The following is a 15482-nucleotide window of genomic DNA, read 5'->3' on the forward strand; positions in this document are numbered from 1 at the left end:
ATCAAAGACTCTTTCCATTTTGTATTTCAATACAGCTTTAATAGATGAAATTAATTGATCCCTTTATGGAAACTACTGATCATTTTTGAAGCTGTGAATAATTTCTCAGAATCCCCTGGATGATTGCACGGAAACATAAAGTACCATTAAACATTTTGTGCAAATTTGTGCAAACAGATTTTCCACATCACGGAGGTTTTGATGTTACAGATCTAAGCAAATGTCAAGGTCTGCCCTGGGACAATGTGGAGCTTATTATTTGGTCAGAACCTTGTTTTCAGGCACATTCATCTTTGGTCTGTAGGTTGGATCACAGCTGTTTGGGTTACCAGCTCCCCATGACCTTTGTCTGGTTTGCCTTGATGGCAGAGTCTGAACTTATTACATCCCACAAAGCGGTGATGAATTGTAATTGTCAGTTCTTGTCTGTCTGTCCGTCCACTAAATATCTTCACAACCGTTGCAGATGGAAAGATGGAAGAAAAAGCACAATACTCAGGCAACAAAGGGGATGAAAATGAGATGATGACCTCTATCTTGAAAAAACAAGGTCAAGGTCAAATTTCAACCTTTGTACATTTTTTTCCGCATATCTCAGGAAACGGATAAGATAGAAAGACGAAACGAAAGGTGTTTTATTCAGGGAGGCAAGGAGATGAAAATTACATTACAACTTTGACCTTGAAAAACTAGGACAACATCAAATTTTCACTACACCTATGGAAGTAGGTTAGGGTAAAATTTTGAATTCAGGGGTGTCTCGGGTTGTTGCAGTCTCTGACTGCCTTGTTTTACATTTGTTTCTGTGATTTTCTCATTGGTGTTTGGAGCCTACTCAGAGACAACTGCTGCTAGATGTTTTTTTTTTTTTTAACATATCTTCTGGTTGAGGAGCTCATGCATAACAGTGTCTAAACATCTCACTTGCCCTGTTCAGATCTGTTTCTACTTCTACGTCAAGTCGACCCCCTAATAACGTCTTTGTAACGTTTATACAGAATGATTAGGTGTACCAGCCCCATCAAGACGGGCCGTGTAAAAAGGGTTTATATGTTGTCCCTGTGATGAACCAGCAACCAGTCCAGGGTGTGTCTCTCGCCTCTGGCCCAAAGTCAGCTGGGATCAGCTCCAGCACCCCCACAGCACTGCAAAGTGGATATAGAAAATTACAGGATGCAAATAATGTCTGTTATTGAGAAAGTTCAGTGATGTAATGGTGACATTGTGTTATTTCGCTAGTCCAAAAAATAATTTAATTTAAATCAAATGATGTGGGGTTAAGGCCATCATCTGTAGTTTGTCATACATCCTTCAAAGTCTTCATCCATCCATTCATTTTCCTGTCTACAGCCATTTATCCGCCTTCTGGGTCCTCTCTCAGCTGGCTATGGGCAGAGGTGGGGTACACCTCCGACTGGATGCCAGCTCATGGTGGAGCCAGGAAAACGACTAACAGTCACACTCACGCCTACCCATAATTTAGAGTGAACAGTTTATTTAGGGTTAGGGGTTAGGGTGATCAGTTCCGAACCACTAACCCGAACCCTAAACTGCATGTTTTTTGGAAGAGGGAGGAAACTGGAAAACCCAGAGAACCCAGGCAGAAACGGGGGGGACATACAAACTCCACACACAGAGGAATTGAACCCGGAACCTTCTTCCTGTGAGGCAACAGCACTGCACCACCGTACCGCCCCCATTCACAGTATAGCTGTTACACATTACTTTAAATGTAACACGTCTAGTGAAATCTGGATTATTTTCCCTGCAGTCTTTAAACCTGTCATTCATGGGAAGAGTTCGTGCGTAAATGTGTGCATGTGAGGAAGCCGCAGTGTATGAAGCGCGCACAAGTCTCTGTCCAGCCAATAGGGAGTCTCCGCTTAATCCGATTTGAGTAAAAACCCGATGTGAGTGGAGGTGGTTTTAATCTGAGGAGAGAGGCGGACTGAGTCAGTAGGAGACAGACAGACACACACTCACACACACACGCACACACACACAGACTGACAGGAGTCTGAGAGACTGAAAGTTCCTGCATTGAAGATGTTTCATAACTGAAAGTCCACCAGCGCTTTTTTTTTTTTTTGTAATATCGGAGGTGTGAAAAGAAGAGGAGACCTCGTCTCTGCTTTCCACTTCATCCCACATCATCCTCACACCACCGACGCCTTGGGGAGGACTGCTGTTTCCATTCCAGCCCGCACTCTCTCTGGACATCCCGTTTAGTCCGATCGTCATGTCCTCCGGTGATTCCTCGGATCAGAGTCGGCGAGTCAGCGTGCTGTCTTGGGATCAGGTGAGGCGTTTGGACTCCATCCTGAGCGACAGCGTCCCGATCCACGGTCGCGGAAACTTCCCCACGCTGTCCGTGCAGCCCCGGCAGATCATCCAGGTGAGACCTTCTGAGCTGACTGTTTATCAACCCTCTAAAAAACGGCGCAAATCACACCAGTGATGGAGTAGGGGAATAAAACCAAGAGTATAAAAAATAATTTAAGGTAATCATGGAACATTAACCTCAATATTATGTCACACAAAACATTTAGGAGTTGGACACATCAGATTACAGTTTTCTTTATTTTTTTTCTTTGGATTCGTTATGTAAGGAATTGCTGGTGTCTTCAACCCGAGCACAGGCGATAAAACGCATTACCCGGTCTAATCTTTCAGATGATATTTAATGGAGAGTGAAATAATGCCTTCAGCATGTTTAACAAATGAGAATCTCAATCAAACTGAGATGTGAAAAAACAAAACAAAACCCAAACTGATCCAGAACCAATTGCGTGTGAAACATTTGTGCAGGACGCATCGCAGCAGATTATGATCAAAAAGACATTTGATCGGTCACATGTACTGATACTGGAGACATTGGGGTGATATTACAAGTTTTCCACACCCTCAGTAATCTTCTGCCCCTTCACAGGGAAAATATTGGTAACTGTTATTTGTTAGGAAACAGGAAATTAAGTGTGTGACATTTTTTGAATATCTCTGCTCATTCTCCAGCTTCATTTGAGTAGTTCAGTTTTTCCTGATGTGATCATGGGAAAAATAGCCCCAAAGACACAACAGTTTTATTAAAAAGGTGCTCCCACCATCTAAAAATCACTGGTTTGTCCTTCTTTACCCTATCCTGCTGGGGCCAAACACTCCATGAACCAGAAAACCTTTGAAGAAGCTTTCAAAAGACCAGCTGTTGGGATACCAGCCCACCCAGTAAGCAGCCACGGGTTTCTCTGTCTCCAGTATCTACAAAACTGTGAAGGCAAATATGACTGCAATATATTATTAAATATTGTTTTAAAAAAAAAAAAATTATCTTCGTATCTATGGTCTTTTCTTTGTGCAAGTGGGTTTAAAGATGCAATCTGATGTTAACAAACAGTTGGTCTGATGTAAACACAGGTATCAAGAAAAAATAACTTTTTTTCATGTAGTAGCACACAGAAATGTCTGCACTGAGCAGTGATGCACTATTTTGACAAAACAAAAGCACACATCATGTTCTCTGTCATGGAATATGTCACGCAGGTTTCTACAAGTTGATTTTCATACCATATGAATGGAAACCAGTGGCTGCCTGGAAGGAAGGAAAAGCACATTCACATCTAAACCACTAAGCTATGTTTTGGAAAATGGTTGACAGTAATGTGAGGTATCAGTAATTCATGGTAAAGGGGCTTCAACACACAAAACCACCAGTCTGCTCCTAAAATGTCATTCAATTTAAGACAGGGCTGTCTACCTGAGAGAGATAGAGATGATTGTTTTGCTGTTAGAGAAGTCTGTCATCACATAGTGGGTAGAATGACCAACAGATCACTGTCCCCAAGAGTCAGAGCAGCCCGTCTCAATGGTGGGTTTGTCTAAATGGCTCATTTAAATAACATCTGTCTGTGGTCTGCTTGGGGGAGAGCCAGGGGAGCAGTTAAAGAAAAGTTTTACTGGTACTCAAGCCCCTGTTTCATTTAATCTTCACATTCATCAAGTCAGTCAGAGGACTTGGTGAGTGTAGAGCAGGCTGTGTCTGCGTACGTCTCAGCATCACGATGATAAACACAGACATTTAATTTGACTGTCACTGTTTATGGATTTGGTGAGTGGGTGTATGTTGTAAGGCAAGTGTATAAAGACTGAAAAAGAATATATATGCGTGCACACGTCCACACGTGCACACACGTGCACACACGTGCACACACGTGCACACACGTGCACACACGTGCACACACGTGCACACACGTGTATGACTATTTTTATAAAATTAAAATTAATTTTTTTATAACTGTTTTTGGAATGTGAGGAGTGGATTAATGAATAAAACTAGGTTTATGGCTTAGCCTTGACAACATATCACTGTGGAAAGCAAAGACCAGTTGCCTGAGTTCACTGTGGCCCCCAGCAGGATGTAAACCAACTCCTCACTGGGCTATTGTTAAGAAAGAGCAATATGAAGACATCACATGCTCTCTAAGCTTACTGGAAGAGGAAGCCTTCAGTTTAGACTATTTATTTCGTAGTTTGCTTTAGTAGGTGCTTTAGGTAGCCTTTAATCTCGGCTGGCTGCCAAGCTACTGTCTGACTCAATCGATTCTTTCTAGAGGGACTCATAACTACTTTCTCTCTGTTGTCATTTCCTGAGCAGAGAGATCATCTCTATGTTGATGCTCTCACTGCGGTCCAGGGGGCTTTGGACTGAGGCTTGGGTTATTTCGAGCTATCATAATAAAAACACATTCAGACTGCATTGTAAATAAAATACTTAACAATTGAGACTGAAGAGAGAAAGTGGAGAGACTATTAAGTTTCCAAGGCATAGGAACACCAGACAGTTTGGTGTGTGTGTGTGTGTGTGGTTCTTTTTACGAGGCTGTTTAGCTCGGACGTCAGCGGAAGTGTCTCCCTTCACTCTGCAGGTGTTGGTGCGTCATTGGGCAAATGTAGCCTGTTTTATGAGTGCTGGAGGATGGGGATGGTGGGGGCATCTGGATTGTGTTTCTTAATCTGCTCCATTCAGACAGGGGGATTTTGATCTGCTGTTGACTTAACTGTTGAAGTACAAGGGCAGACCAAATACTGCTGTAGGTTTCCCCTGGATTCTGATGAAATTACATTTTAGAAAGAAACAATATTTCTTTGTATTGCTCAGTATAATACACATGATGCTTGGACACATGACTCATACTTGTGTCAGTGGCCCTGAACCCCAAAGTTAGCTTAGCTTGCTAACCTCTTGTGCACAAGGAGAAACAGTCTTCCTTCCGTACAAAGATATTGCAGGACAATAGTTTGGAGATTAAACTTTTTACAACACGTTCTTAGGATTAACCTGAATACTGATCATGTATTCTGTGAAGAGAAATCATTGTTAACTTATTCAGATAAGTTGTTCATTCATTCATTCAACTTCAATACCCGCTCCTTTCTCTGTAGCGGGGTTACTGGAGCCTATCCCAGTGGACTTGGGTCATGAGGCAGGGCACCGCAGACTTTCAAATACTTTGTGTTTCTTTTCTTTTTTTTAGCTAAGTAATGTTTAATTCAAAAATAGCCTGCAAACACCTATAATTTGGTACATGAATCCTAACACCAACCGACCAATCCCTCTTTACGCATGTACGTTAGCAAACTACCAAAGAAGAGAATGACTTTAAATCCAGTTTATGACATTCTCGGTAAAATGTTGGCACACAGTTCATTAGTTGAAACCAAAGTAATGCACGGCTATGTGTGAGTCATTTTCTTTGGTGCATTAAAAAACATCTTGAATGAATGTTGTAGTATTCATGTCTTATGTGCTAAAAATAGTCATAGGGTTACCTGTGTAGATCCGTATCTGTCTACATCCACTAACACACTGCTGTGTTTTGGATTTGTTCAGAATTGCCCTTGTTTGGCTGTTGTAACAGACAGGAAGCATAAACATCACAGCAGTCTGTAGCTATGCAATCCTCTGAGCATCACAGCAGTACAACACAGTGTTTATATGAGAGCAGATGGATACCCTTTCTCAACAGCATGATCATAAGTTAGGAGTTTAAAAGTTCACACATGAAATGTTGCTTTAGGTTGTTGCTCTGAGTGGACGAGTACCGTCATGTCCTTTTCCACACTTTACCTCTGTTATGCTCATGTTGATTGTACCTCACATATTGATGGTCAGGTGCCAAAGGTTGTATTCTACAGCATGTAGAGAAATGTCACCCTCAGGCTACAGGATCAGTGATGGATAATGATCCCATCATCACAGTGGAAGATCAAATCCCCTGAGCAACCACTTTGTTGGAAAAGTGTCCTTCAGCAAGCTGTGGAAATCCTGCCTGGTTCAGGAATCTGCCACTGGCACTCCCTGACTCTGCATGCAGTTTCTGCCTGTACCTGCAATTGAATATCCCAAAAATTCACAGATCCTACTTTTTCCCCCCAGTAAACTGTCATATATGGATATATGCTTCAAGAAAATTAAATAATTTAATAAGTAGAAGACTAACTATATCACATTTTACACTTTAAAGGACTTCTAGGAGCTTTAGCTTTTATACCTAAATTGGGTACCTTTCATCTGTCATTCTGTTTTCTCTTGACATCTTACATTAAAATAGCCCTAATGCTACATTAGCCTAAAATAGAAATGCCCTAGCAGTTACTTTTTCTTGCATTTAGGATAATGTTTTGCCTCCATGCTGTCAATAGACATGACAATCCATTTTCAGATGGTCCATCAGTCGGCAAGCCAACATCTGAAGAAATAATTATATTTGCTGTAGCTTTGTTTCGGTACAGCATAATGCCTGTTCTTTTCTTATACCTGAAGATTAGATTAAGAAAAATAGGAATATATTCCTGTTTGCTTAAATTTTGTGATTATTGTTTGTGGATACCATTCACTCAGATTTTCCTCCGCTTTCTTTCAGGTGGTCAGGGCTCGACTGGAGGAGAAGGGTGTGACAGTTCGTGATGTGAAGCTGAATGGCTCGGCAGCCAGTCATGTGCTTTACCAGGATAATGGTCTTGGCTACAAAGACCTGGACCTGATTTTTGGCTTGAGTCTCACCGATGATTCCACCTTCAGGCTGGTGAAGGACGTGGTGCTGGATTGCTTGGTGGACTTCTTACCTGAAGGGGTGTGCAGGGACCGAATCACAGCCCTCGCCCTGAAAGAAGCGTATGTGCAGAAACTGGTCAAAGTTTGCAACGAGACGGACCGCTGGAGCCTCATCTCATTGTCCAATAATACTGGCAAGAACGTGGAGCTGAAGTTTGTGGACACTCTGAGAAGACAGTTTGAATTCAGTGTTGATTCCTTCCAGATCTCTCTGGACTCCCTGCTGCTGTTTGATCAATGCTCAGAGACAGCCATGTCTGAGACCTTCCACCCCACAGTGCAGGGGGAGAGTATGTACGGAGACTTTGACGAAGCTCTGGGTCACCTTCTGTCTAGGACTATTGCCACCCGCAGCCCGGAAGAGATCAGGGGTGGTGGGTTGCTCAAGTACTGTCACCTGCTGGTGCGCAATTTCCGGCCTTCATCTGAGAGTCAAATGAAACAGATGCAGCGCTACATGTGCTCGCGCTTTTTCATTGATTTCTCTGACATAAGTGAGCAGAGGAGGAAGCTAGAGGCGTATCTGCAGAACCACTTTGCAGGCATGGAGCTCAAGCGCTATGATTACCTGGTGACTTTGAGGCAGGTGGTGGACGAGAGCACTGTGTGTCTGATGGGCCACGAGCGCAGACAGACGCTGGCACTCATTTCTGCCCTGGCGCTGCGTGTCATGGCTGAACAGAACGCTATCCCTGCTCTGTCTAACATCACCTGCTACTACCAACCTGCTCCATATGTCAGAGATGTCAACTTCAGCAATTACTATATCGCACAAGTTCAGTCACCGATGGCTGCGTGCAGTAACTCTTACCAAACGTGGCTGCCTTGCAGTTGAGCGATGACTTTTATGATTTTTGACTTTTTTATATGTCCGGAGAATTTTAACTTTTAAGTCTCTGCAAGCTAAGCATTATTAGAGTGCTGGGTACCTCTGTAGCAATGGAGCTTTTTTTTGGTTTTGGTTTGTGGCCCATTGTGGACAAAAAAGAGCTAATGTGTTTTTTTTTTGACAATTATTATATCAAAACCATTCCACTAAGTTATATTGATTATTACTGCTGTAAAGACAATCTCATTCGAGCCATTCTAATTGTACCTTCATATTTTGTTTCATAACTATTACAGTTGTAAATGGAAAAATCCGAAGGGCTGACATGCGACAGAAGAACTTTCTTGTTCTGAAGCCAGAAAGCTGTTTTTGTTCTGTCTGTGGTTACAGCTAACTTAACGGGGAATGGAAAAAGGACCAAAGAAATTTACCTTCTTGTGTAGCATAACAAAGACTGTATGTGGTTCCAAGTGCCTGACATTTACCAATGTCTTTATAGTAGTTATTATCTAAGAATTGTTTTTGAAACTTTTTCATGCAGGTTACTGTACATTTCTATATACATGGTCAGGGTATTTGTTTTTAAATCATTAAAGAATGTCAAAAGATGTTGGTCTTCCTTTGCAATTTCTTTAAATTTCATGGAAGTAAGATAAGTAAAAATTATTCTGGGGATCTGTTTCATGCGTGCACCACTCACTGTTTTGGTTTATGTCCCTAAAGATCTCCCAGCATCTCTATTTCTTGAGCACCCACAAACTCTGTGTATAATCAGTCAGACACCAACAGGCCCAGTACAAACACTTGATTGTTCTGGTCGTTCTTTGCATCCACCCTCAGAAACAGATTCCCCTTGAGCCTGAGCCTTTACATTAGCCATTTCCTTCCACTTGCACATCGGACAAGGTGTTTCCTCTGCCTTGTTCAGAAAGAGGAGTATCCTGTTGTTCATCTTAAATGCGTGTGCTGTGAAAAGGCAGCTGAGGACCAGGTGGTGAAATGGAACTTCTGGCTTTTTCAGCAAATGTAATGGTGCATTCCTTCGCTTCGCTTCCCGAATCAAAACAGTTCAGCATTTCATCCTCACTTAGGCCAACATTCTCCTACTATGACATTTTATCCAAATTACTTTTTCTTGGCAAATGGCTCCTTGAAACCTATTCAAGCATGAAATGGCATGCAGCTGAGACACACCTTCCTACTTGACTTAAAGTACCTTGCTGGTACACTCACAGATTTCCTTAACAAAGTTAATTACGAAAAAGAGCATCTGTCTGAATGATTAAGGATATGAGATTTAAATGTGACAGGGGAGATTGTGCTCCTTTGGCTTGTCTCAGAGCTAGATAAAGCAACCCTGGAGACCTCCAATGGAAAGAAAAAAGGCATAAAATGACAACTGTGACTGAGCTTTTCATATTTTCAACAAATCAGCAATTTCTGTGCTTGGTGGCCAAATCTCAAGAGTGCAGAAGAGAGTTGTAGGAAAATACACATTTTAAACAATCTCCAGCAAAGTGCAAATGTATTGGAAGTTACCTCATTGGGAAGGGTAATGATCCCAAGTCTGTTGGTCACACTATGTATATGTTAAAAACTCAACTTCATTGCAATCAGCCTCAGTTAGAGGCATTTATAGCATGCTAGATTTTGAGCGTTGTAAAAATAACTTTTTATCACTCACATTGCAAGCATTCTAGTCTGACAATATACTTGCCTTCAGCTATATTATTTGTAGTATATTATTCGTACTCCACAGAACTGACTCTCTTCATATACAAATTACAAAATGTAAATGAATAGTCCTAAAAAGAATTGAGAGTTTAAGGCATTTGATTTGTATTTGTGGAACGGCAGCAACACAGAAAAACAAGATATGTACAATAAATATTCATGCAAAAACCTTAATGCATTTCTTCTGCATGAACACAGTTCCTCCAAGAGCAGTTGAAGGGTTTACTAAGTCACAAGTTAAGGCAGACAAATTTTTTTTCTTGAACAAATACCACAGATAAATCTGACACTATGGTAAGCACTGTGCCTCATAGTGTTCCATCTACTCTCATCAGCTTGGCCTTCTCACCCCAAACTCTTCTTCGTGTGTGGGCCTTCAGGCATTGACTCCCACTGCAGCCATTGGAGCTCAAAGCATCCAGTGATAATCTTTTTTCTATGTCAGTCTGCTGTGAAGGGTGATCTGTCTGCTGATCACAGTATGCATGTTGTGCAGAGATAAAGCAAGTTTGCATATCTACAGATTAAAAAATGGGAAAGTCTTCTTTAGTGGTGACTGATACCACCTGGGAAATGATGGGAAGGGTCAGGATGAATGTAGAGCCAAGAGTGGTCTTGAGTGGAACAAACAGTTCAGTGTTGTCAGCTCCCAGCTCCCTATTTGACATACTGGCTTCAGATGAGATGCTACATGTGCGGCTGAATGTTCTCAAAGACAAACGCAGTGAACTTCACAAAGCGTTTTTAAAGGATTAATTCACAAAAACAAAGTATTGTCTCCATGTGGATAGGACATCAGGTGATGATGGCGACTATAAGGCTTTGTGAATGGTGTAACATGTGTGATTATTCCATTCTGACACTCTGTTTGAACGTTGGGAAGTTCTGTCTCTATCACGTCTGCATGACAATAGCTGCTTCAGTCTGCACAACTGTATAAATAGGAGATGGGAATGCAGGATAGTGCCATGATATTTTGATAATGAGTGTAGTGTGGGACTCAGACTCAAAGACATTTCGGCTATCACTGTTTCACCTAAAAAGCGAAAGTTCTGTTGTGGTTTTTGTCTTTTTTTTTTTGCTACCTTTGTTTGCTGGATGCTGGTTCACTATTTAAAATCACACATCACAATCAATCATAACCCTAACCCATAAGCAGACTTTCTCCACCTTTGAATTGCTCAGTGAGTTGTGTAGGTGAACCACACCTCTTCATGAATGACAGCTGGGGCATCCCACGATTTTACAAAACATAAGAAATGCATGTACAGTATATAAATGCAGATTGGTCTCAGCTGTGTATGTAAACTCTGACAGATATATCTTGAGTGATGCAGACATTGATATTTATCATATTTCTAAGTTTGTGTAAGCTCTTGCATTTCTCTAACAGAAATTATGTTGGAATTTGAAGTTATTCATTGTTTTTTTTAAATAAACTATGGTAGAAAAAAGCTGCATTGTTGCTTTGCTGTGAAGCCCCAGAAGTGGTTGATGGGATAAGAAGCTTCAAGCTTCACTTAATTTTTTATCAGTGTGCTTTAAGGGAACTGCTCCTACAATAGAAGCTATTTAAGGACTATTTAACATGGAAGGGGGAATAAATGACAAACTACAAAAGAAGCCAACAAATACTTTTTTTTTCTACTGCCATCTTTTAATTAGAAGAATCACATCTGTAATTGGAATTGGAATTGTAAAGCCAAATTAATCTTTGGGTCAAGAATTGATACTAATAATAGCTCTTGGAGCTGAATGAAGGCAGTAGTGATGAATTTTTTCCCTGGAAAGTTTTATTGGATTGGGTGGAATTCCTCTGGCCATCATCGTGTTAGCAAGTTAGTTGTATGATCCCTGTATATTCAGAGCGGCATCACCATGGTAATGTCTATTTGTTGTCCTCAAATGCTTGTGCCACATACAACACAGCTATAAAGAATAATGAATCAATAAATAAAGAATAATAGTATATATAATAATGTACATTAATATAACAATATATAATATTATTGTATTATTATATAATTATATATATAATTATACAGTATAATATATAATTATATATAATACATTATATATTTTTATAATATATAATAATAATAATAATAATAATAATAATAATAACAATAATGAATAAATAACAAATAATAAGTAATCTTGACTTTTGGTGCCTCTTTGTGTCTTACAAAATGAGATTAATTTGGTGAATGACTTTGAGACAGTATGAAAAGATGTGATCACAATGCCAAACAATGAAAATTTAAAAATTAAAGCATGCATGATTCTTTTGTAAATTGTTTTTATGCAGTCCCATTTGTCATCGATCCTGGAAAGCATTAAATATAAAAATCTGACCAAAACTCAGTCATGCAGATGCTTTCAGAGGAAAAGCTATTTTGAAAATATATTTTTTGTTTGTAATTTTGTGATATAATCAAAAACTTGACAGAATTGACTTTGTGGTGAGATTATCTCTCAACTGTCAAGTTTTTATTTGTTTTACTACTTTAAAATTGTTGCAATTTGACTTTTTGATGTTTTGGGATTTGTGAAACATGAAGACCATTTAAGCCCCTAAATTTAACCCTTAATACAAACCCATAATATACTGTAAATGCATACAGTAAAGTATCTGTGCCACTTTGAAGTTAAAAATCCAATCTGTGCAGTCACAAAGAGAACCAAAATGTCAGTTGTTTGCAATTAAACTACAGAGAAACCAACCAACAGAAAAAGCAACCTCTTCTTGTCTATTTTCAGATTTTAGGTCAGTTGGACAGTATAAAATCTCAGTAATCACACAATAAAGGCTGACTTAGTGGTGAATCAATCAACAAACTCAAGCAAGTCATAATTTTCTTGGACTGACACATACTGTATAATTCCTTCAGTAGATGAATTTATTTTTCCAAAACAAGCAGAACAGAAATGTTATTATATGGATCCATTGCTCTCACCGCTTTATATGAACAAATTAGTAAGTAACCTATAATTTACAGACAACATCAGAGACCGAAGAGAAGCCTTGGTCTGTTTTCATGACAAACATGGGCTGGACACAGACGGCTGAGCACCAAATTCTGTTGAGTCACTCCCAGACTGAAAATAATGAACTGTATTTTTAAGAGCAACTCCCAGACCACTGAGGGTGCAGACTATAAACACAAAGAGACACCGTGTGAGTGCACGACACAATTTTGGGAAAGACTTGCTGAATGGAAATGTCAGGTCCCAAAATGGCACAGAGAGGTTTGTTTATTTGAAATAGATGATTTCATCTCACATGGTCCCGTGCAGCTCTGGAGCTCAATGTTTGAGCTTCATCTAAAAGGCAAAGCCTAATGGTATCATAACATCTGCTCCAGCCAAAACACCATCCTGCTTTCATTTGGTTCAGAAGAAGATGGGTGGGGGGGCTCTCTTTCCCTATCCTGAAAGCCACAGTAAACACTAACCCTCTGAAAGGTCACAGTGTTTGTCACCCTAGGGCCCCATGGAAGGAGCTCTCATAAATATTAATGGTGACTGTACCAAATGAGGCCACTGACTCTTAACAAGGGATGTGGTGGATGAGAGGGATGGCTGCTTCTTTTTTTAATGCCGTAAGAGGCCCCTCCATGGTGGGGCGATGGGAAACCAGAGAGATTTGAACTAGGAAATTCTGGTCCCTGTGGCGTATACTTCTGATCACGTCTTGACTGCTAGATGCTTACTTTGGCCCAAGGACTTTTTTTTTTCATTTGAGACTTATGTATTCTCCCCAAAAGATTGACTCCCTTTCATTCACTTCAACACTTAAATTAATAGATTATAGTGGGTCTTGTTTATCAGTTTACTTCAGACAGCTTGCATTACATTGTTATATACTGTAATGATCTCAGCCACACAGATGAGATATACTCTGCACTATATTACAGACAAACCTACTTGACTCAAAGAAAACAGCTTCAGCACATCTTGGTGTCTGGTGAAAGCATCCAGGGTGGACCAAAAGCTTAGATTTGGTCCAAGAAAACCATGAGACTGTAAAAAATTGACATGGGTAACACCTTGCAGGTATGTTGACGTAATTGGAGTACATAAAAATTGCCGAACCCCCTCTGCTCAGAATGAATTGAATTATGCTCTCTCTGAACCCACAAAATATATCATTCAGGTAAGTATGTACATATGTAGAAGATTTCACCTAAATATTTTTCTTCAAAGGATAGCCGCTGGATGGAATTTGAAGGGTATAAATATGACACGGTCGACCCCTAAAAGCTGCTCCAGGGCTAATTTTCCTCTCGCTTCGGTTTTCCCAGAGTTATGTCAAGACTCGCAAAGAGAAGCAGCATTTCTCTGGCAGTGTTGATGTTTCCTTATGAAATACAGCTCAGCAGGCAATTGCATCAAGGCTTCATGCTGAGGAGGAGGCAGGGAGGTTGATGGATGAGCCATGAGACAGGGGCTTCATTTTGAATTGCTGTGCACCGGGGGGAATGACATCTGATCTGCCCAGGTGGGGAAGGACAGGCCTGCTTCTGTTTTCATCAAAACCTCAGTGGGTTATGGATGTGTATGAGGGAAAGGTAAACTTCTGTTCTGGTGTCGGACATATTTCATATATGCTGTGCAACTTCATCCAAATGTCAGAACTGAATCGTAATTATCAGTGAGCCTCACTGACACGGTCATGGCTGAGTCCTATGATACAAGACGGTGGGAAATTTAGTCATAAATTCAAAGAAGGAAATATGGACTCCAGATGGAGATCATGAGGTGAAAAGATAATTATGCATTCAATCATGCTTCCAGGAAAAAAAACAAACATTTTCACAAGAATAAACTTCTTCTGCTTCTTAGCTCATATCTCTGACATAAAATATATGAAAAATTTACCTTACCAGTATTAACTCAAGATATGAGTTTAATCTGGTCCATGACTGAGATTGTAAGTCAAACAACTCATAACTCAAACAATTTTTCGTTATTCGAAATAACTCAAATAAATCTAATCCGCTCCAGCCTTGTCAAAAAGCCCCAAACCCCTCTAAATTATGAAAGTAGAAACCCATATTTTTTGTCAACCAATAGCCATTCATACTTAACCTGTGCATGATTAATTATATATAAGTTTCATAAACAATAATAAAGTAGGAAAAAAATGTAAAGGTCATGAGCACATGTACATTACATCTTTACTTTGTGAAAAATAACTAGATCCGGTCTCAGCTGATGTTGTATCCATCCTCCAACTAGCAATGGTGTTCAAGCATGGTTTGTATCTTTGATTTTGCTCATATGTCAAAAAAAAATATGTACAGAGTGACGGCACGTGTCTCAAATTACTCGTATGTTGAGCAGCTCGTATTTTGAGGTACTACTGTACCATGTGCAAACTTCCATAAAGGTGAAGTTACAGTATATGAAAAGAAACCCTAATACTGTGCTCAAAATGTGGATTAATGATATTTTTCTCAATATATTTAAAAAACACCATAAGGTTCTGATGTGACAGTTTCATGCATATTCGCCACATACGACTGTACACACATTTACATTCTTGCAAAATTAGCAAAAAAGGGGTGACATAAATATGTCAGGGCTTGGCTATCACTTTTGTGTTTCATCTGTTATGAATCTCAGGGCTTCTGAATGCCTGGATTACTCCATATGAGTGGGAAGGAGACACTTGTGCCTCTGATCATTGTTTGTTTGTATTGGAGCTCCATCATTCCTGTTTCACACACTACCGTCTCTAACGGGGACACGTAATGGGCAGCATGATATGTGGAATGAAGATGTATATGTTGGAGAAGAAAGCTTGTT

General features: G+C 40.0%; 1 protein-coding gene across 1 annotated transcript; it reads left to right on the forward strand.

The window, feature by feature from the left end:
- Positions 1-1744: 1744 nt before the first annotated feature.
- Positions 1745-8546, forward strand: LOC137607779 (terminal nucleotidyltransferase 5A-like). Its single transcript, XM_068333746.1, has 2 exons — positions 1745-2395; positions 6918-8546. Exons 1-2 carry the CDS (start codon positions 2240-2242, stop codon positions 7941-7943), a joined length of 1182 nt encoding a protein of 393 aa, XP_068189847.1. The 5' UTR covers positions 1745-2239; the 3' UTR covers positions 7944-8546.
- Positions 8547-15482: the final 6936 nt, after the last annotated feature.

Source organism: Antennarius striatus, chromosome 14, assembly GCF_040054535.1.
Source record: "Antennarius striatus isolate MH-2024 chromosome 14, ASM4005453v1, whole genome shotgun sequence".
NCBI classification, from domain to species: Eukaryota; Metazoa; Chordata; class Actinopteri; order Lophiiformes; family Antennariidae; genus Antennarius; species Antennarius striatus.

Excerpts from the sequence above, each read along its gene's own strand:
- LOC137607779 (XM_068333746.1), top strand. The coding sequence starts at position 2,240 with ATGTCCTCCGGTGATTCCTCGGATCAGAGTCGGCGAGTCAGCGTGCTG. Across the intron at positions 2,396-6,917 it reads AGCCCCGGCAGATCATCCAG|GTGGTCAGGGCTCGACTGGA; the intron begins GTGAGACCTTCT and ends GCTTTCTTTCAG.